Here is a 22,087-nt window from a genome sequence, read left to right on the forward strand (position 1 = left end):
GTTTGGTGGATAAAGAGCTAGCCTTAGAGACAAGAGAACATGGATTCAAGTTCTGACTACAACAATACTAGCTATGTGACCCTGAGCAAATTGTTGAACTTCTTGATGTTGCAGGCAATAAGTCCTAGAAGTTAGCTATAAACCAGCAAGTAGCAAAATAACTAGCTTTGCATTGGTAGAAGGAATTCACACACAAGGAGTTTCTTATATCAATGAAATCATAGGTCTGGATTAAAAAAATTTTTAAAAATGCTATGAGGCAAATTTATTTTTCCATACATATGGCATTCTTATTTCCTGTCTCTATAAATTCACAGTACTTACTCCTTCTGCTTGGAAAATACTCCTTCATATCCATCTTTTTAAATCCCTCATTTCCTTCAAAACTCAGCTCAAGCCCTACCTTCTACATGAAGCCTTTCCTGATCCTCCCAATTGACACTGCATTTTCACTTCCTATATATGTATATGGTATAACTACACATATATGTGTATGCACATATACATGTATCACTACATATGCGTATGCTGATTTATGCATGTCTTCTTAGAGAGAAATGTAAGGTTTTGTTTTTTTTTTTAACATCATAATATCATTCTGTCCCTCACATTTTCATTCTTGCCTTGCAATGGATAAAGACCTGATCTTGGAATCAAAAAGTACTGGGTTTGAAATACTATTTCTGATAAATTATGATTATGTGGTTCTCTATAAGTCACAGATTCTCAGTATCCCCAAGCAACTCTAGGCTTTAGAGTAGTTACTACTCTGCACTGGCAGAGGAAGTTGACTATGGCAATGAAATCATAAATCTGGTTTAAAAATTTTTTTTTTAATTTAAAGACAAAGAGAAATAATTTCCATGATGTAGAAAAACTATAGTTGACTGAAGACATCAATGTGGACCAACTTAAATCTTTAAGAGCTGTTAGGTTCTTGCTAGATGATAAGTCGGTACTTAACAATGCTCTAGCTCAGAGTTCACACCTTTAAAGGAATTTGGAATACCCACAAACCCATTCTCTGGAAGGATATAAGGAGCCCCCTGGGGACATTGAGTTTGGACGGCAGTCTGGAAGGAGAGAATCTGGATTGAGTCAAAGAGAAGAATTCCCGTGGATTCACAAGTCCAGCAATCCCACATTTTTGGAGTGGAAGGCTCCAGAAGCCTCCCAAGAAACCTGCTCACAGCGGAAAAGATTATACAGAAAAGAAACCTCCTCCCATAGAAGGATTACAATTGAGAGACGATCAGAACATTACAGTTTGGTGCCCAACGTGGGGCAAAGACTGTGGCTTATCCTAACTAGGACTGATTCTGAGCCCTTCAGAGGAGCTAGTCCAGACTTGACAGAGCTATTTGAAGATTGAAGTAAAAGAGAGGTTACAGAAGATGATTTTAAAAATAAGGCACAATTCTGTAAAATTAAGTGTTAGGAGTTCTATAAAGTTCAGGATGAACTTTAGTAAGAAAAGCTAAAGACAGTAAAAAAAAAAACACCTTTTTTTTTTTTTTTAAAGTTACATTAGGGAAAAAGATGGAATAAGAATGTCAAGAAAAAAAAATAACCATTTCTCTCAGTCGGAAAGAACAATGATAACTGACAATAAAGAGAAAGGAAAGCAGAACAATTCATATTTTTAGTTGTTTTCCCTCTCAAGAAGAAAGATTTTAGGATGAAGAAAAAAAAAAAAACTGAACAAAAATGGCTAAAAGTGAATTGATGCCTAAGATAAGGAGATAGGAAGAGAATTCCTGGCTAACCTAAAGAGGTCAAGTTTTCCTGGCCCAGAAGGTACAAAAGAAACAGTGCATATGCCTGCAGAAAAGACTGCCACTGACATTTGAAACGTCAGAAAATGAAACAGTTCCTCAGAACTAAAAAGGGGCAAATATCTTGATTTTCAAAAAAAGGGAAGGAAATAATGTCCATAAGCTATATGCCAATGAAACTGATTTTAAAAGATTATTAAAGAGATGGTTATGAACATCTCAAAAAGGAATAAGAATTACAAAATGCAAGCATGATTTTGAACAGATCAGTCAATTGTCAGCATTTTTAAGTACTTACAATATGCCAGGCGGACTCAAAGAATGGTTGTGGGCAATTTAATGTCAACTGGTCAGCAGGACTCCAGTAGGGTTCCCACCACTGCTCAGGGATCTTTGGCCTGCCCAGTGCTGTTTGATATTTTTGTCAACAATTGTCAATGATAAAGACATAGAAGATGTACTTATCAAATTTGCAAAAGTGATACAAAACTTAGAGGGAGAGCTAATTTGATGTCAAAAGTGAAAGCCCAAAAAGTTCATAGCAGGTAAGAATAGCAAACTGGATCTAAAAAAGATGAAGTTTAATAGGGAGAAATAAATATAAAAAGTTTTACACAGGTTCAAAAACATCAACTTCATCAGTATAAGATGGATATGGAATAGTTAGAATGTTTTGAATAAAAAATAGGCAGAAAGGAAGAAGGAGCAAGAAATATGTGGACTTCAAGCTCAACATGAATCAGCACTGTGGGAAAAAAAAAAAGAAAAGAAAACACAAAATACCTGCCATTGAGATCCTGGGCTGCATTATGAGAGATACTGCTTCCAGAACTTCTAGCTATAGGTGTTCTTTGCCCTTTCTTCTATACATACTTCTGATAACCTTATATAAATGATTCATAAATCTATAAGAAAGCATTTGCTTAATAAATGACTGAGTAAGTCCTGCTGTACTCTGCCCTGGTCTAACAAGATCTACATTATTATATTCTGTTCTGGGTGCCACAGCTTAGGAAGGATGTTCATAAGCTGAAGCAGTGTTCAAAGAAGGGTAATCAGGGTACTGAAGGACCTTAAGTCCATGCCATGTAAGGACTCACTGAAGGAAATGTTTAGATGGAAATGAGAAGTCTTGGGGGTAAAGGAAAGGAGAGAAGGAAGCTGTTTCTTACTATTTCAAGTATTTGAAGAGTTGTCATGTGAAAGAGGAACTAGATTTGTTCTGTTTGGTTCCAAAGTTAATAACTAGCAACAGTAAGAACAATTTGAAAAAGCAGATTTAGGCTTCATGTCAGAAAAACCTTCCTAACAATTACAGCTATGCAAAGGCAGAATGGACTGTTGCAAAGCCTAGGTTGCATGTAGTAGGGATTCCTTTATGGAAATGGGTCAGACTAGACATCTCCAGAATTTCTTCCAACTCTAACATTCTGTGAATTTGTGACACTGGTAAACTAGGTATGAAAATATAAGAATTTGGGGCAGCTAGGTGGCGCAGTGGATAGAGCACCAGCCCTGAAGTCAGGAGCACCTGAGTTCAAATCTGGCCTCAGACACTTAACACTTCTTGGCTGTGTGACCCTGAGCAAGTCACCCAACTGCCTCAGCAAAAAAAAAAAAAAAAAAAAAAAAAAAAAAGAATTTGACTACAGAGGATGGCCTAGACTAAAAACAAAACAATAACCCTCAAATACTAATGCAATTCTAAGGAACTAAAAAAAGAATTTAATTTAGGTATAGAGTCTTTGTAAGGCAGAACATAATCTTAATCCTAAAGGTAACTGCAAAAATGGGAGTTAAAAGTAAGAAGCATCTAGAAGTGAAAGTTTTAAAGTCAAAGTTGTATTGGGCTTCCTGCCTGGTTTCTAGCTTGCTACAGGAAATGGAAAAACATCATTCCACTCTCTCCTATCTTTGGGGTACGAGAACAAAATGCCATTCTGCAAACCAAGTCTCTGCCCTCCTGTTGAAGAAAAAGTCCTCTAAGTCTCCTTGGAGGAAGGGGAGAAACATCATTCCTTCAGCACCAAGCACCTGTCCCTTAGTTTAAACTGCCTAAGGCCCTGAGAGAGCTCAAATGCCCAGACAAACTCCTATGGATGATGAAAATCTACCCAAAATTATTCCCCAATGATTAACAAACTCCACCAGGTCATACCCTCCCAATCCATCATTATTCAAATCCAAGTAGCTTAAAAATTAAAAATTTAAAAATCAGCTTATACTTGATAAAGCTTATACAGCTTTATACTTGATATACCTTGTCCGGAGGAGACTGAAGTATTTACTATGGATAGCTTCTGTCCATTGGTTCAATCTGACTTCAGGTTATCTTAAACTCCAAAACTACTGTGCTTCTTAATTGAACTTTTCCAAGTCTTTCTCTTTCTCTAGCTCTCACTCCTCCCCTCACAAAAAGAGTGATAGGTATTCTACATATTAGACCTTTGTCTGGCTGTTTCAAGAAATGTCTTGGGTGAAAATATTACTACTTAACTTTTATGTTATGTTATGAAAATAGGAATAGAAAAGTCCCTATCTCTTCCTCCTGGAATGGAAGCCAAGTATCAGCAAACTAACTTATAGGAGATGATTAATGGATAGTTATTCCTTGGAATCATGGAATTTTTTCAACTAGAATAACTGAAAGATGGCAGAACTTCAGTTAACAATCTGTGGATAAGACTTTATCTTCATCTCTCTTTCCATGGTTTCCTTGCTTCCATTATATGTCACTTCAACCTATCCCACTAACAGGGATAACTGATTGAACTATCATGTGAGAGCTGAGTTTTGACAATCGGGACATGGGAATTAGAGAATCAAAGAATTTGAGAATTGGAAGGGAACCTTGCAGCCATCTAGTCTAACCTAATCAAGGAAGAAATTCCTATTATAACATCCCTACAAAGTAGTCACCCAAAATTTGCTTCCACAAATTGGAATGTGTTGAACAGAAAGGTAAAATAAAATTGTTACCATTCAAGAGCATTAATTATTAACTCTTATCTGTAAAACTGATCAGAATCTTACAGGGGAAAATGAACTTCTTCATTAAAAAAGAGGAAAAGGACTGACAAATGTCCTCAAAGCACATAGTAAAGCAGATTACAAATTGGAAGAAATACTTTTGGAACATCAATTCATTGAGTAATAGTAAAAGCTGACAGGAGGTACAAAGCCATTGGATTTGTCAAATATAAGCCAAACTGGTTTATCTCTAGCCACAACCTAGGAAATGGTTAAGATCCAAGAGGACAAACAAACAACTCTCCATAAATCACATCCAGAGGAATTCAACCATCAATATGTCAACCAAAAAGGATCAAGTAATTTGGCAGAGTCAGGATTGACTGTTTATAGAAACAAAGGAGTTTATGAGGCCAACTGATGATTAGGTCACTGTCTCAGAAATTACATAAAATATTGTGATTAAGGACCCCAGACTTACTGATTAATGATGATTATAAAAGGAAATAAAGGCTGTGAGATTCCAAGAGCAAGAAATATATATATATATACATACATGTATACATACATATGTATATATACATGTATACATACACATACATATGTATAGACACACACATATACATACACATATGTATAGACACATATGTATATACATATGTATGTATATATATATATAATACATTTATTTTTCTTTTCTGTGTATCTCTAGCACTTACCACAATGTCTGACAGATAGTAGATGCTTAATTAATGTTTGTTGACTTCACTTGATTTGATGACACTTCAAGTTGCAAGCATTTGCTGAATACCCATATATAACATATATAATCATTTGATTGGAACATCAAAAGTTTTTTATTTGTCATAAACTAATAGACAACAAATCATAGAACTACATAGAACTACAGGCCTCAAAAAACCCCCTAAATTTAATAATATATACTGTACCTCTGATGCATATCAGGTATCATACTAAGCAGTGGATATACTATCTATACACTTGCACATACACACTAATTCTTATTCTCTCAACAATCCTGTGAGTTAGGAACTACACAAAGGTCAAGGTAGTGACCTTCTGTGCACTCATTGAATCCAGGACCACAGCAAGTTATCTTGACCTTTGTCTTACCAAAGATAAGACTACTGAAGAAAGGGTGGAGCTGACTACTTTGTACACTTGTTTCACTCAAATCCAATTCAGGTGCAAGGTAAGACATCACCCTCATGACATCATGGGTGCTTGGAGAATGAAGGGTGAATGACAACAACTAGCATTTCACTTTTGGCCAAAGATACATGGATAAGGCTGTATCTCATTTATGCCTAAATCAAGTCATGTTGTTTGATGAAACTGAAGTATTTATTGTAGTGATGCAGAAACAATAAGTGTCTTTCAAAATTTTCTCAAGGATATGTAAGATTTATTTATAATTTTTCCATGAAGGAAAGTTTGATTGTTTGATATATAGCAAATGATGCTATAATAAAGCACACAATTGAAGAACACACTTTCTTGGTTGATGTTGATTCTAACAAATGGACATAATAATGCTAACTAGACTATAAGTGTTAGCTCTCAAATTCATTTTAATAATCAATCAATAAGCATTTATTAAGCACTTATACATAAGAAGTATACTAAGAGTTGGGAATATAAAGACAAAGTCTTTATTTCTATACAACAAATTCTGCAAAAAAGAGTAACATATAAGAAGAATAGAAAGATAAAAAGAGATCAGATTGTAAAGAACTTTAAATATCAAATAGAGTTTCTATTTGATCCCAGAGATCAAAGGGAACTACTGGAATTTATCATGTGTAGAGGAGGAATGGAGTAGTGACATATTCAGACCTGACCTTAAAGTAACTCACTTTGAAGTTTGTGTAGAAGATAGATTGGATTGGGAAAGAGACAATGTAGGGAGACCAATTAGCAGGCTATTTAAATAGTCCACCCAAGAGATGATGAGGGCATGAAAGAGGTAGTAGCTAAATAAGTGAATAGAAAGAGATCAATACAACAACAAAAAATGTTGACTCAGAGAGCATATGAATTTAAGAATGTTTTTGGAAGTAACTGCCACAAACAGTGCTGGGACAGAACCAAAAGGAATCAATCCATTAAAAGTACAATAAAGCTTACTGGTACATGCTATTGAAAGACTAATTGAAGAAAGTTAAGTTGTTTTACTTAGCCAAAAGAAAAATCAACTTTGTGGGCACATATTAAAAGTCTTCAAGTATCCAAAGCATTATCATGTGGAAAAAGAATCAGACTGACTCTGCTTGGCTGTGAAGATAGAGCCAGGAACAATGCACTGGCTAAAGTTTCAGAAACATAAATTTCATTTTGAAATAGGGAAAAACTAATAATTAAAGCTACTAAAAAGTAGAACAGGCTGTCTCAAGAGATATTGGGTTTTCATTCACTGGAAGTCTTTGAATAGAAGCTGGATAGAAATATGTTAAGAGTATTTAGTATGTATCTAAACTTCTTTAGAGCAGAAACAATGCTTTCTTTAATGTCTCTTTGAATTTTTAGTGTCTACCACATTAAAAAAAAAAAAAAGCAAACAACAGCAATAACAACAAAATGCTTGTTGAATTTAAAATGATTCATATATTGTCAGGTACAATCACTATGATGGGCAATTCTGCTTAACTGCTTAGTTGGATGGTGTGTGAGTGTGAAAGTTATTAGGGAATAACTATGGAATAAAGGGATATAATCACTTAGGAACCAATATTATAATTTAGTTGCAAAATAATATACATGTATCTCTCAAGTCTGACTCCCCTCATTTTACAGAGGGGAAAATGAAGACCTTGATAAATGAAGGGCTTTGTCCGAGGTCACACAGGTTTACAAGATCAAAAAGATGGAAGGTAAGACCTTAAAGGCATTGTAGTACAATACCTTTCATTTGACAGATGATGGAACTGGGAGATAGAGAAGAATTTGCCCACAGTCACACAGATAACAAACATAAGAGATAGGATGTAAATCCAGGTTCTCTTACTCCAGACCCAGTGTTCTTTCCACAAGACTTACATTATCTTGCAGGTCATAAATGGCAAGTAAATCATGTTTACAGTAAAAATGATTAAGAGATAAAAAGAGAAACTAAATTAAGTTTAAAGGCACCATAAACAATTAATGTGAATATTTAATATATGTTCATGGAATAACAGATAAAAACTGATTTATAGGGAAAAACAATAAAATTACAATAACCAGGAACTTCAATGAATTGTAGTTTGGATACAAACAGGAAAGAAGCTAAGGTCCTAAGAAGAATTTGAGAGAACTAAATAGGTCATTTCTGAATGGGAACAGAAAGGAGTATACATATTTTCCATCATTACAAAAAGTTGTCCATTTATTAAGGCACACACACACACAAAAAAAACCCCCCAAAACCACCACACACAAATATAGAAAAAATGGAACTATTAAGCACATCCTTAACTGACCACAAAAATAAAAATTGTTTATCAATAAAGGGTCTTTGAAGGATTAATGATTAAAGAGTAAGTTAATATAAGAGAATTGGTGGATCAAAGAATAGATCACAGAAATACAACATTATATGTTGTATTACAGAATGTAAAAAAAAAAAAACCTTGAGATTAACATACAACTACTTATAGAAATAGACATATAAATAACTGGAGTAGTATTAATTGCTTTTGAGTAAGTCATGACAATGTAATAAAAATGATATCATTTAAATTAACTTAATTAAACAATATTAGACCAATAAGCAAACACTTTCCAGAGCTAGAAAATATGTCAAAGTTCATTAGGAGAAACAAAAGTAAAATCTTAAGAAGAAAAATAAAAAATGGTGAGAAGAAAAGGAGACTGCCAGTACTACAAAACAGTAATCATCAAAACAACTTAGTATTAGCTAAAAAAAATTGAAAGGTAATAAAGAACACAATACCCAGAAGCAAGTAAACATAGGGCTATGAAAAGATAGACATTTTAATGCACACCTGGTAGAGGTATGAATTGGTTCAATCATTCTATAAAGGAATTTAGAACTAAGCCCCCAAAGTCATTAAGCTGTCCACTTCTTCTGACAGTAATACAAAAATATCTGTATTTCAAAAAGACAGGGAAAAAAAATGGTAAAATAAATTATCGTACACAAATGCAATGGAATATTATTATTCTATAAGAAAATGCAAAAGGGATGATTTCTGAGAAATAGGAGATTTATATGAACTAATGCAGATGAAATGAAGTGAGAAAAACCAGGAGAATTATTTATCTAAGGACAAAAATATTTTATAATGTTTTATAAGTAAGTCATATGTGAAAGATTTAAGAAGTCTCAACAATGAAATAACCAATCAAAATTCCAGAGAACTGATGATAAATGATGTTATATACCTCCTGAAAGAGAGATGAGCCTCTTCTTTTTTTTTTTCTTCATAAAACCAACTCCTAGTTGCTTATATATTTTGCAGTTAGATTTATCTAATTCTGATAGAAGGAGGTTGAAAACCCCCACTAGTATAGTTTTGCTATTTCTTTTTGCAACTCCCTTAACTTCTGCTCTAAGAATTTGGATGCTATATCACTGGGTGTTATGCATGTTTAGTACTGATATTACTTCGTTATCTATGGTACCCTTTATCAAGATGTAGTTTTCTTATCTCTTTTAATTAGGTCTATTTTTGCTTTTGCTTAGTCCAAGATTAGAATCCCTTACCCTTGCTTCTTTTATTTCAGCTGAAGTACAATTTATTCTCCTCTAGCCTTTTACTTTTACAATGTATGTTTCATTCTGCTTTGAATATGTTTCTTATAAAAAACATATTGTTTAATCCACTCTGCTATCTGCTTCTGTTTTATGGGAGAGTTTATTTCATTTACATTCACAGTTAAGATTAATATCTCTGTATTTCCTACCATCTTATTTTTCTCAGGTTATATTTTTCTCTTTCCTTTCCCTTTTCCCTTCTCACTAGTGCTTTGCTTTTAAACAACCACCTCTTTCAATTTGCCCTCCCTTTTTTAAGCCCTCACATTTTATTCTTTTCTCCTTCTACTTCTGCCTTCCCTTTTATTAACCTCCCCTTTTCCTTTCTCCTTTTCCCTTTGTACTTCCCTATAGAGTGAGACAAATTTCTATACTAAATTAAGCATGCATAACATCCCCTCTCAACAAAATCTGATGAGATTAAGGTCAAACAATGCTCATCTCCCCTTCCTTCTTTCTCTCTACTATAACAGATCTTTTGTACCTCTTCAATTGTACTGGGAGAAGAGGAAAGGGGAGGTAAAATTGAATAAATTATTACCTCCCCTTTCCTCTTCTCCCAGTACAATCCTTTTTTTCCCACTCTAATTTCTTTTTTATATCATTACATTGAAATCAACTTATACCTACAACCTCTGTCTAAGTATGCCCGTTTCTAACTGCCCTGACAAAGATAGCTCTCAAGAGTTATAATCATCATGTTTCTGTGTGAGGATATAAACATTTTAATCTTTAAAATTTTACTGTTTTTTTCCTTCCCTATTGGCTTTTTATGCTTCTTTTAAGTCTTGTATTTGATGATCAAATTTTCTGTTCAGCTCTGGTCTTTTCACCAAATATGATTGAAAATTCCCTATTTCATTGAATGTCTTTTCTTCTGAAAAATAATTCTTAATTTTGCTACGTAGTTGATTCTTGATAGCAGTCCAAGCTCCTTTGTCTTCTGGAATATCACATTCCAGGACTTTTGATCCTTTAATGTGGAAGCTGCTAGGTCCTGAGTAATCCTGATTGTGGTTCCTTGATGTTTTATCCTTGGTCTGATAATTCTGGAATTTTGCTACAACATTCCCTGGAGTTTTCATTTCGGGGGTCTCTTTCAGATGATTGGTAGAATCCTTCAAAGACTCTGGTTCTAGGATATCAGAGTTTTCATTGGTGATTTCTTGAAAGATGTTGTCAAGACTCTTTCTTTCATCATGGCTTCCAGGTAGTCCAATAATTCTTAGATTATCTCTTCTGTATCTATTTTCTAGATCGGTTATTTTTCCAATGAGGCACTTTACATTTTCTTCTATTTTTTTTTTTCATTTAAAAACATTTTTTTGACTGATACTTGATGTCTCATTGAGTCATTTGCTTCCATTTGTCCAATTTAATTTTTAGTGAATTATTTTCTTCAATTAGCTTTTTAAATCTTTTTTTGCATTTGGTCAATTGTACTTTTAGCGGAATTATTTTGTTCAATAGATTTTTTTTCCATATCACCAATTCTATTTTTTAAGGAATTGTTTTTTTTCCCCATTTCGCAAATTCTTTGAGGTTTTGTTTCCTTTTTTCTTTTCACCAAATTTATTTTTCAAGAAGCTGTTTTCTTCAGTCAGTTTTTATTACCTTTTCAAGTTGCTGGCTTTCCCACACACACTTTCATAATTTTATTGAATAGCTCTCATTTCTTTTCCCCATTTTTCTTCTATTTCTCTTTTTAGAATGTTTCTGAGTTCTTCTAGGAGAGCTTTTGAGCTTGAGGCCAGTTCATATCCCCTTTTGAGACTTCACTTGTAGGGATTTTGCTGTTACTATGGGTTTGTATTTTGATTTTCTATTCTCCATAGTGGAGTAGTTTTCTATGGTCAGAATTCTTTTTGTGTTTTTGCTCATTTTTAAAAGTTGAGCTCTCCTTCTGGGACACAGTGAAGATTGTCTAAAACTTTTGCAGGAGGATAGGGAACTCTCACTGACTGCACTAGGGCCAGGCTGGTGCTGTAGGCTTTCCCATTGCGTTAGGTTGGCCTGGCCAAGTCTCACTTGTTATGCTGGGGGCTCAAGGGCTCACAATTTGCCTTCTGTGGCTGTCTTGGAGATCTCACAGCTGGTTTGTTGTTCCATTGGTCTTTTAAACCACAACAGAGTAGCCAACACTGCTGTACTTTGGCTGAGAGCCTCCTGCTAAATTCCCCTCACCATGCCTGAGCTGGACTGCATTTCTCATCCCTCTTCTCCCTGTCCATTTGAAATAGATCTTTCCTGAAGTCTTTTTAAGCTATCTTAAGGGGAATTATTATACTCCAAAATCCATTCAGAGACTTGATCTAGTATTGATTCTGAGGGAAGCTAGGGAGAGCTCAGGCAATGTCCTGTCTACTCTCCACTATCTTAGTTCTACCTCCAACATGACAGTCTTAAGGTAAAGAGTGAGAGATGCTATCAGACATGAACCATGAATGGATTTGTTTTGCTTGAATATGTATATTTGTTATAAGGGGCTTTATTCTCTCTCTCTCTCTCTCTCTCTCTCTCTCTCTCTCTCTCTCTCTCTCTCTCTCTCTCTCTCTTTTTTAAAGAAGGGAATTTAGGGGGAAAAAGGAGGCTAGAATTACATTATCAAAAAAGAAGAAAAGTGAGTCATCAAAGCATTTTTTTAAAGATCTACTTAAATAGAAGGTAATAGGAAACAGATGAACAAGATAACTTTGAAAGTAACATTAAATTTATTAGTTACTTGAAAAATTTATGGTTTCATGTATAATCTTCATTATCTGTTCTACTTTTTAATATGTTGGTGTTAAGTTCAGAATTTTTAAAAAATGTTTTTAAAGAAAACTTGAATGGCTAAAGTAATAGATGGGGAGTTAATGCAGTTAATACCTTTTAAAGACAGCTTGAGTCCTGAAGGGGCATTATATCAAATACAGCCATAATGGTGACAAATGTTATGTAATTAACCTCAATTTTTGAATACATTATCACATTTCTATGTGGAATTGTTTCTAGACACATTGATGAAATAAACAAAGCTATAAGGAAAAAAATATATATATGGAGGAGTTTGTATTTGTTCCAATATATAATAAGGAGCCATTAGAATTTACTGATCTGAGAAGATACATGGTCAGACATGCTTTAGAAATAATAACACTTTGGCAACAGGATAGACTAATCCACACAAGAAGTATCAAATGGATGGACAACTAATGAATGTATCTAAGTTGGATAGGCCTTGCCAATGGACAATGATCAGGAGCAAAATTAAATTGGAGAATGGACAGGGCCTCATTTGGGAAACTTCACAGTGCTTTCACTAACACTAAATGGTTTCCTGCCATAAAGCTCATCTTTTAGCACTAATCCTAATTCCAACTCATGGAACACACAATCCTAGAAGAATCAAAATGATAGGTGCCTCAAAAGTCAATGGAAAAGTGTGTAGTGGTTTTAAATTGGCGATAGCACATCAACAATGCAAGATATGAAATAAAGGATTGGAAAAAGAAGGTGAGCTAGTTATGTATCAAGAGCAAAACTCTAAAATACAGTCTGAATACTATACTGGTAATTCATGAAATACTGACTCAGATAAAGACCTCCCATACTTTGGGTAGGGTCATGATAGAGAAAATTTATGGGAAAATATAAATCATATGGGATAAGAAAACATTGATAAGTTTACCCATACTGATAAGATCCCAGATGTAGTGAAGTAATTATAAGTTAATACTAAGGATAAGAGGTCAACTTACTGTAAAGATGCTATTCAGACTAGTGAAGACCAGTACAAGGACAAATATATAAATATCTAAGCTTCCTGCAGTTGACAGAAATGAACCACAAACCACAAAGCAATGAATGAAAAGTTAAATAAGATAGATTTCTTGGAGAGAAAATATTTTAAATTTATCTTAATACAGATAATGAAACAAAGCCAATAAACAGTCTTCGGTCTTGGCTTTGAAATAATAAATTGATATTTTTAAATGGCCTAATGTAGATCTAGATGCTATGGCAACAAGTGTTAATAATATAAACATTGTGAGCACCTAAAAGTTGTATTATATACTTGATCCTAAGAAAGGAGAGAAATTAGCATTAATAATTTATATTACTCACAGACTGTAAAATTGCTTTTACATCTATAGCAAGTCTGATTGCAACCTATATAAACTGGTAATAAAAACTCATATTTCTGCACCACTGTCTGAGAAAATAGTATAAGAAACTAACAAACTGAAAACAAGTGATGAAACAAAAAGAGCTTCATGACACACACACACACACATGCACACACATATGCACACACACACACACACACAATTTAGCAAAGTCAGGATAGGAGATTAGTAGACCCTAAGTAAGATATTAAAACTATTTCCATGACTTTTATGAGGAAGGTAAAATGAACATTGCAATAACAACACTGTAAATGCAAACAACTTTGAAAGATTTAAGAACTCTTTTATCAATGCAATGAGCAATCATGATTTCAGAGAGGGAAGTAATTCAAGATGCAGATTAAGAAATATATTTTTGGATGTAGACAATATAGAAATTTGTTTTGCTTGATTATGCATATTTGTTACACAGGTTTTCTTTCTTTTTTTTTTTTTCTTTTAAACTGGGGAAAAGGATAGGAATGAAAATTAATTGAAATTAAATTGTTAACTGAAAAATAAAATAAAAGTCATCTCAAGTTATATCTATTGAATGTCACAAATTTATATCATCATTTTAGTGGCGGTTTACAAAGAATTTTTACATGTTATCTCATTTTAAGTCTCAAACAATCTCATATTACAAAAATACCTACAACATGGATGTTAGAATCTTCTGGCAATAAAAATATATGCATTTATAAAAGGAAATATTAAAAAACATAGGGAGGTATCTCTCATATGTCTCTTTTATGTAATTCTAAGGGGCTGCCTGCCTTAACAATTTTAAACTCACTGAAGCTTAAAATTATAATCTTTGATTATTTGTTGAACAGAAAGGATGCATTTGGTCAATTCAGTACAGAGTGACTGGGGTGGACAATATATGGTTACAGTCACTACCAGACCAAATATAAAATGAGAATAAGAGATGACAAATGTGGGCTAATAAAAGGACTAAAACAAAACTAAAATGATTAAAGAGTCATTATTACAAGATGTTCTGGAATAGAACCATTACACACCAAGAAATGCTGCCTAACAGGCCAATCTGCTACTGGAAAAAACTAAGGAGTAGAATTAATTTAATCTACTAGAAATATCACAGGAAAAAAAACTCAAAATAAAAATAAGCATGTAGATTGAGCAGTTAAGTAGGAACACAAAGAAAAGTTAGTCATCTAAGCAACAAACAGTTCCAGATCCACTAACTAGATATCCATCTCACAAAACTAGAAACTTGTTTTAGCAATAATTCAAAAAATACTTTCTAGATAATTGTATAACCATAAGATAAGTATGGTAGTAGAATTATAAGAAATTTATTATACATTTATCTGAGATAATATGTTAATTCAACAGGCATTTATTAAGCACTCACTATGTGCCAAGCGCTATGCTAGGAGTTAGAAATATGAAGAAAATAGTCCCTGACTTCAAATGGTTTACATTCTATTAAGGGAAAAACCTGTACACTGGATGAAATAATGAGGGGAAAAGGATGTTAGAGCTGCTAGTTCCTGAAAAGGAGGAAGAGCTGTTTCATACGGGAGATGGTATTTGAGTTGAACCTTGAAAGAAGTCAGAGTATCTAAGAGGCAGAGGTCAGGAGTGCATTCCAGGCATAGGTAGCAATCTTTCAAAGGCACTGACACAGGGAATGGAATGTTGTGTGTGAGGAACAGCATATGAACGAGATAATATATAATGAACATGGAAAGATAACCTAAAGTCAGGCAATGAAAAGGTTTTAAATGCTGAAAAGGGATTCTATATTTTATCCTAAAAGCAAGAAAGAAAAACAATAGTTTCTTGAGCAGAAAAATGAAATGATCCAGACTGTGTTTAGGAATATCAATGTTATCAAATCTTCCTCCCATTATTTCTTTTTTTTTACTCTTTTTTATTTAAAATAAATATAAAATAGAAAAAGAAAAAACATATGAGAGGATTCAAAACATAACATAATAAATTTCATTTTGAGAAAGCCTATACTACACAGCTGGTTCAGAGTTGTCCATTTTTTCCTCCCTTCTTTGAAGATTATAAAGAAACTACATATATTATCACACTTGGTAGATAGCCTGGTTGGTTTGCAGATCTGCTTTTTCCTCCTTATTTTTTCTAATACAAGGGCTGGCTTCTCTGTAAAGGAGGAGAGGGAGAGATATATTTGAAAATTAACTTGATATAAAAACAAAAGATATTAAGATTTCTTTTCTTTTTAAAAATGTCAATCAGGCAACTGCATGGAGGATGGATTGAGAGAACCTGAAAGAGACCAAATGGGTAAGATGTGAGGAGAGCCTGAATTAAGGTAACAGTTGGAAGTGGAAAGGGGATGGATGTGAGATGTTATGGAGGCAGAATGGCCAAGACCTTAGCAGATGATTATATATAAAGGGTGATTCAAAGAGAAAAGTATAGGATGATGCTGAGATTGAAAAGGCAGAAAAATGGTGCCCCTCTCAAAAAAAAAAAAAAAAAAAATTGAGAGGTTAGGAAGGAGAGAACTTAGAGAAAAATAATGAACTAAGTTTTGAACATGCTGAGTTTGAGTTATCTACAAGCATCTAGTCTAACATATCCAAAAGTCTGTTGAAGATATCAGACTAGAGCTGTAGAGATAGACTAAGACTGGCTCCAAAGATCTGAGAATCATCTAAAATATAAGCATAGCAATGATACTTGTTTATGTATACATATCTATCACCCTCCTATCTTCTCATATCCCCTTCCCTTCCTACTTTCCTACAGAGTAAGAGATCTCTAAATCAATAAATGTGTTTGTTATTTCCTCTTTGAGCCAATTCTCATGAAAATAAGATTTACTTACTCTCCTCTCCTTCTTTCCCTCCACTGTAAAAGCTTTTACTTGCCTCTTTTATGGCAGATAATTTATACCATTCCACCTCTCCCCTTCCCTTTTTCCTAATATATATTCTCTTACCTCTTAATTTTATTTTTTTTTAGACATTAACCTTTCATATTCAATTCCCACCTGTGCCCTCTGTCTACATATACTACTGCCATAATAACAAAGTTTTTATGAGTTACAAGTATCATTACTTATTAGAGGACTATATTAAGTCCCTTATGATTTCTCTTTCGTGATTACCACCTTATGGTTCTCCTGAATCCTATATTTGAAAATAAAATTTTCTACTCAGCTCTGGTATTTTTTATCACAAATGTTTGAAATGCCTTTACTTCATTGAATATCCATCTTTTCCCTTGAAGAATTATGCTCAGTTTTTCTGGGTAGGTGATTCTTGGTTGTATTTCTAGCTCTATTCTCTCTCTCCAATCCTTGAATATAGAAACCACTAAATCTTGTACTATCTTGATTGCAGATCCACTATACTCAAATGGATGCTTGAAGATTTTCTTCTTGACCTGGGAATTCCAGAATTTGCTATAGTATTCCTGGGAATTTTCATCTTGGAATCTCTTTCAGTAAGTGATTAGTGTAATCTTCCCATTTCTATTTTATCCTCTGGTTTTAGAATATTAGGACAGTTTTCCTTAATAATTTTTTTAAAGATGATGCCTGGGAGTTTTTTTTGATCACGGGTTTTAGGTAGACCAATAATTTTAAAATTATTTCTCCTGGATCTATTTTCAATTCAGTTGTTCTGTTCTTTCAATGAAATATTTCACACTGTTTTCTATTTTTTCACTCTTTTGATTTTGTTTTGTTTTTTCTTGATTTCTCATAAAGTCATCAGCAAATTCTCAATTCTGATTTTTAAGGAATTATTTTCCTCAGTGAACTTTTGTAATCTTTCCTGTTTGCCCAATTTTGCTTTTAAAGGCATTCTTCTCCTTATTAGCTTTTTGTTACTTCCTCTTATATCACTCTCATGTCTCTTATTTTTTCCTCTGTCTCTCTCACTTGATTTTCAAAATCCCTTTTGAGCTTTTTTTCTATGGTCTGAGACCAATTCTTATTTTTCTTGGAGGCCCTGGATGTAGGAGTTTTGACTTTATTATCATCTTCTCAGTGTGTGTTTTGATCTTCCTTGTCACCTTAGTAACTTTCTATGGTCAGAATTTTGACTGCTCACTTCCCCAGCCTATTACTTGGTTTTTAATTCTTTGTTAAAGTAGGGCTCCATTACCAGGGTAGAAGGTGCATTGTTCCAAGATTCAAGAGTTCTGTGCAGTTGTTTTCAGAGGCCCTTCCAGGGACCTGACCACAACCATCCTTTTCTGCCCTGGAACTGTGAGGTGGGTCCCTGCTCCACTATGACTATAATGTCATAAAGTCACAAAGACTATAACGTCTAAAGCAACAGAGTTCTTCCTTACAGAGCTCCTGTGGGCTGAGGCCTCTAGACTCTATGGCTACCACTGCCACCCATTCCTGGTTTCCTGGTTTCCTGGAGCCCTTTCACTCTAGTGAGACAAATCTTTCCTGCCAACCTTCTAAGTCCTTAGTCCTCAAGTGTCTGGTCACCCTCAACAATGAAGCCAAATGAAAGGATAATTCAGAGTTTGAACACACATACACTTAAAGCTACTTATTTGTTTGGGATTCCACCAGTCATTAATTATTAACATTTTAGAAGGGAGATAATTTCCAATTTATTTTTATCTCTGATGCAAGCTCATGTCCAAGAAGAGGGCACTGATAAGCAACAGCCCATGAAGACATGCTATCCCTTTGGCCATATCTTGTTTCACCTGAATTTTCAAGAGAAATAAAGAAAAAGACAGAAAATAAGATTCAGAAACTTTTCCTAGGAAAGAATGTTAGTCAGTTCAATACCATCAGTCTTCCATGGGAAACAAACATAAATTTTTAAAAACTCCAAATTTCAAACCCAAGGATATAGCTCATCTGATTTAAACTAGGGAAAAATTAAGCTGAGATATATTTTCAACAAGGTGAGGAAGACAATATCAAGTACATATGTGAAAAGATAAATGTCTTACTTTTTTGTGAGACGAGGATCGAGAGGAGGATGCTGGGCTCCATATACAGGCTGGATACTGGAAGGAAGAAACAAAAAAGTAAGAAAAAAAAAAATAACCAACATATCCAGTGGGCTAATAGTCTTCAAGAAGTCATCTGTATTGGAGAAGCTCTCTAGATTTCCTCGACAAACAAGACAAAATAGTACCCGAGGATAATATAAAGGGTCAAAACTGAACAAGAGTTAAGGCAGAGCAGTGGTCCTCCTGGGACAACTGGAGAAGATTTAGGCAATAGTGAAGCACAAAAATCTCTCCTACAGCTGCTAAGACAACAAACAGCAAGCCCTGAGGGCAGCTGGGTTGGAAGGCACCCTCAGCCTCAACTCCAGAAATTCTTGACTCACAGACACTGTTGGGGAGAAGAGGGGGAGAGTCAGACACCTGAGCAAGGGAAGACTAGAGGATCCTCTGCTGCTAAGGATCCAACTGTGCTAAAGGCATGAGAGAACCAACACATGCCCCCTGAGTACAGAAGCAGTGGGGCTGGCTCTGGACATTTACAGGAAAGCTAAGTTCTAGGTTTCAACTCTAGGCCACTGAGAAGAAATGAAGATTACAACCACTAATGGGTTCAGGGAGCAAGAACATTTCCAGTATAGTGTGGATGGGGGCCCTTGCTATTGCTAGAGAGGGAAGGATTATCAAATTGGGCCCTAGAAAAGTTCAGAAAATAACAGTTAAAAAGGACCTGAAGCCAGAGGTACCATTCCCCACACTCTAGGACTAGAGATGATTATAACAACAAGTGCTTAAAAAAAAAAAAAAAGGAAAAAACAAACAAACAAATGAAATTGAGAAAGCAAAGGAAAAAGAACCCAATCACAGACAGCTACTATGGGAATAGAAAAGACCTGGGTTCATTTTCTGAAGTGAATACTGAAGCAAAAAAAAAAAAGCCTTTCCTACTGCAAAGAGTAATATCAAATGATCACCTGACCCAAAAACAGTTCTTGGAAAAACTTTAAAAAGGATTAAATTAAATATAAGAGATTTTAGAAAAATTAGGAGAAAAAAAAACAATCCAAGAAAATTATGAAAAGAAATTCATCAACTGAAAGAAAAAAAAAAAAGAGTCAGAACCTTAAGAAAACTACTCTTTGAAAACAAGAATAGAGATGGAGGAATGGGAGAGGGAGAAAAAGACATAAAATACCAAGAAATAATTTTTTAAAAAGTTTTAGATGGAAAAAAATAAAAGAATGTGAAACATATCAAAAGAAAAATAACTACTCTGAAGAACATATCAAAAAAAGCAAACATAAGAATTATCAGACTACTGTAAAGCTATGATCAAAAAAATCCTGATAAAATATTATATAATAATACAATTAATAATATAATTATTTCACACACTTACCAATTATATACACATAGTACTGTTCACAGGATTGTTCTAAGGATCAAATAAGATTATGTATAATGTGCCATTTTTATAAGTATAGAAATTGCATATATTATCACACTTGGTTAAAAGATCAGTTGGTTTGCAGAACTGTTTTTTTTCTCTCATTTAGTCTTTGACACAAAGGTTAGCTCTTTAGATAGAAGAGGAGGGAAGGATATATTTCTACATATATACATATATTATGTATGTCAAAGTGTTATTTTAATGCTAATTATTATCATAATATACTTCTCTTTATATACTTCACTTTATATAATAGATAAGATGCTGAAAAGTTATATTTAAACAAAATGTTAGTCAATTCTAGTATATTTTCTCTCTGACATCAGTGTCCTGACATTTTAACTTTGTTTGATTAACCAATCATTGGATATAGCTACTAACCCTTGAATTTAGCTTTAGGTTTCTTTAATATAAGCAAATGGTACTGGGGAACTGCTATGAAAAGGTAAGAAACAAAGAATCATATTAGAAAGCAAATCATCATATGTGTGATTAGAGTGCTCAATCTGGATTCAGGAAGATGGCAGTTCAAATTTCACTTTAGATACTTACTGGGTGACCCTGAATAAGTCAGTCACTTTACCTCTCTCTACCTCACTTTCCTCATCTGTAGAAATAAGATGATCACAACATGTGCAATCAAACTCAATGATCTGGAAGATCCCTTTCAGCTCTAAGTCTATGATCCTAAGAGGAGAATAGATAGTTGGTAGATGGTGGGTTGTGGAGATAGAAATAAAAAGTTATTTCCTTAAATAGAAAAATAAATGGTAAGATTTTCCTTACCCTCAAGGATCAGAGTTACTGATGGTACTAACATTTTCATAAATGAACCTAAGGAAGAAATGCCCAGGAAAATCTCTAAAACACTAGTCTTATATAAAGCCAAAATATGTAACATACATAATATAAATAAATATATTATGTCATATATACTACATATATAATATATATAACAAAGGCAATAATATAAAACCAACAGCAGTAAACTGCAAAATTTCATCAAATTGTTATAGGAAATACTATGAAAGAACCGAGAAATTTTAAATCTAGTCAATATCTAAGGTATTTCTCCTACTTGATAATTTAATTATTATTATTTATGGAATTTATTGATAGCTGTTTTTTTCATTTCTTGCTATCTGTAGAAACCTGAACTGAAAAAAATAAACAGGTGTTTGGCCGACAAAGGAAGTTGAAGATATAGAAAAAGACACAGGATGCTGAAGAGGGCATTAAAGATCAACTTGTCCACCCCCTTCATTCAACAGATCAGGAAACATTAACGAGAAAGACAGTTATCTCAGGAACTGCTTTGTTCCACATATGTTCATTACAAAACTATAATTCTGCCAGATTTTGGCAGTAACTCAGAGCTTTACAAATACTTTTCATACACTAAGACATTTCTATCCCCAAAATGGCTTACTACATTATACTTAACCAATATAAAAGCTAGAACAGTAATTCTGAAATTGTCCTCTTAATTATCACCACTCAACCTAACTCCCAAATCCAGTGGTATTTTTTGTTTTTCCTGCCCTCATCCTTCTGGATTTCTCTACCTTTGACACTACTTATCATTTCTTTCTAAGACTTTTTTTCTTCAGTGCTTTCTAAGGTTCCATATACTCTAAATGTTCCTTAACCTCTTTAACCTCTCCACCACTTAGTACAAGTTGTCTTCTAGATTTGGAATAACTTGCTCCTCTCCTAGATTTTTTTAGAAACTTTGCTTTCCTTCAGCTTGACTCAAATGTCGCCTCCTACAAGACAGTTTGGTATCTACCAAAATGTCTGACTCAAAACAATCATTTAATAAAAGTGCTTTGATTGGCTGATTATTCATCTTTAATTGGTTCTTGCTCCTGGGAACTCCCATGAAGTGAATATTCTTAAAGGTTCTGTCTCAGGTTGCATCCTCTGCACTCTCCTCATCCTCTCTCTTTATTTATTTTTTTAAAAAATTGTTTTATTTATATTTTTTATTTACAAGATATATGCATGGATAATTTTTCAGCACTGACCC

The 22,087-nt window shown here is 33.9% G+C and overlaps 1 protein-coding gene across 1 annotated transcript in view; it reads right to left on the bottom strand.

The window, feature by feature from the left end:
• TBC1D22B (TBC1 domain family member 22B) overlaps window positions 1-22,087 on the bottom strand; it is a 96,958-nt gene that overhangs the window by 69,872 nt on the left and 4,999 nt on the right. The window contains exon 2 of the mRNA XM_074311050.1: window positions 18,609-18,665. Within this exon, the coding sequence (XP_074167151.1) occupies window positions 18,609-18,665 (57 nt within the window). The remainder of the gene's footprint in view (window positions 1-18,608; window positions 18,666-22,087) is intronic.

Source organism: Sminthopsis crassicaudata, chromosome 4, assembly GCF_048593235.1.
Source record: "Sminthopsis crassicaudata isolate SCR6 chromosome 4, ASM4859323v1, whole genome shotgun sequence".
Classification (NCBI taxonomy): Eukaryota; Metazoa; Chordata; class Mammalia; order Dasyuromorphia; family Dasyuridae; genus Sminthopsis; species Sminthopsis crassicaudata.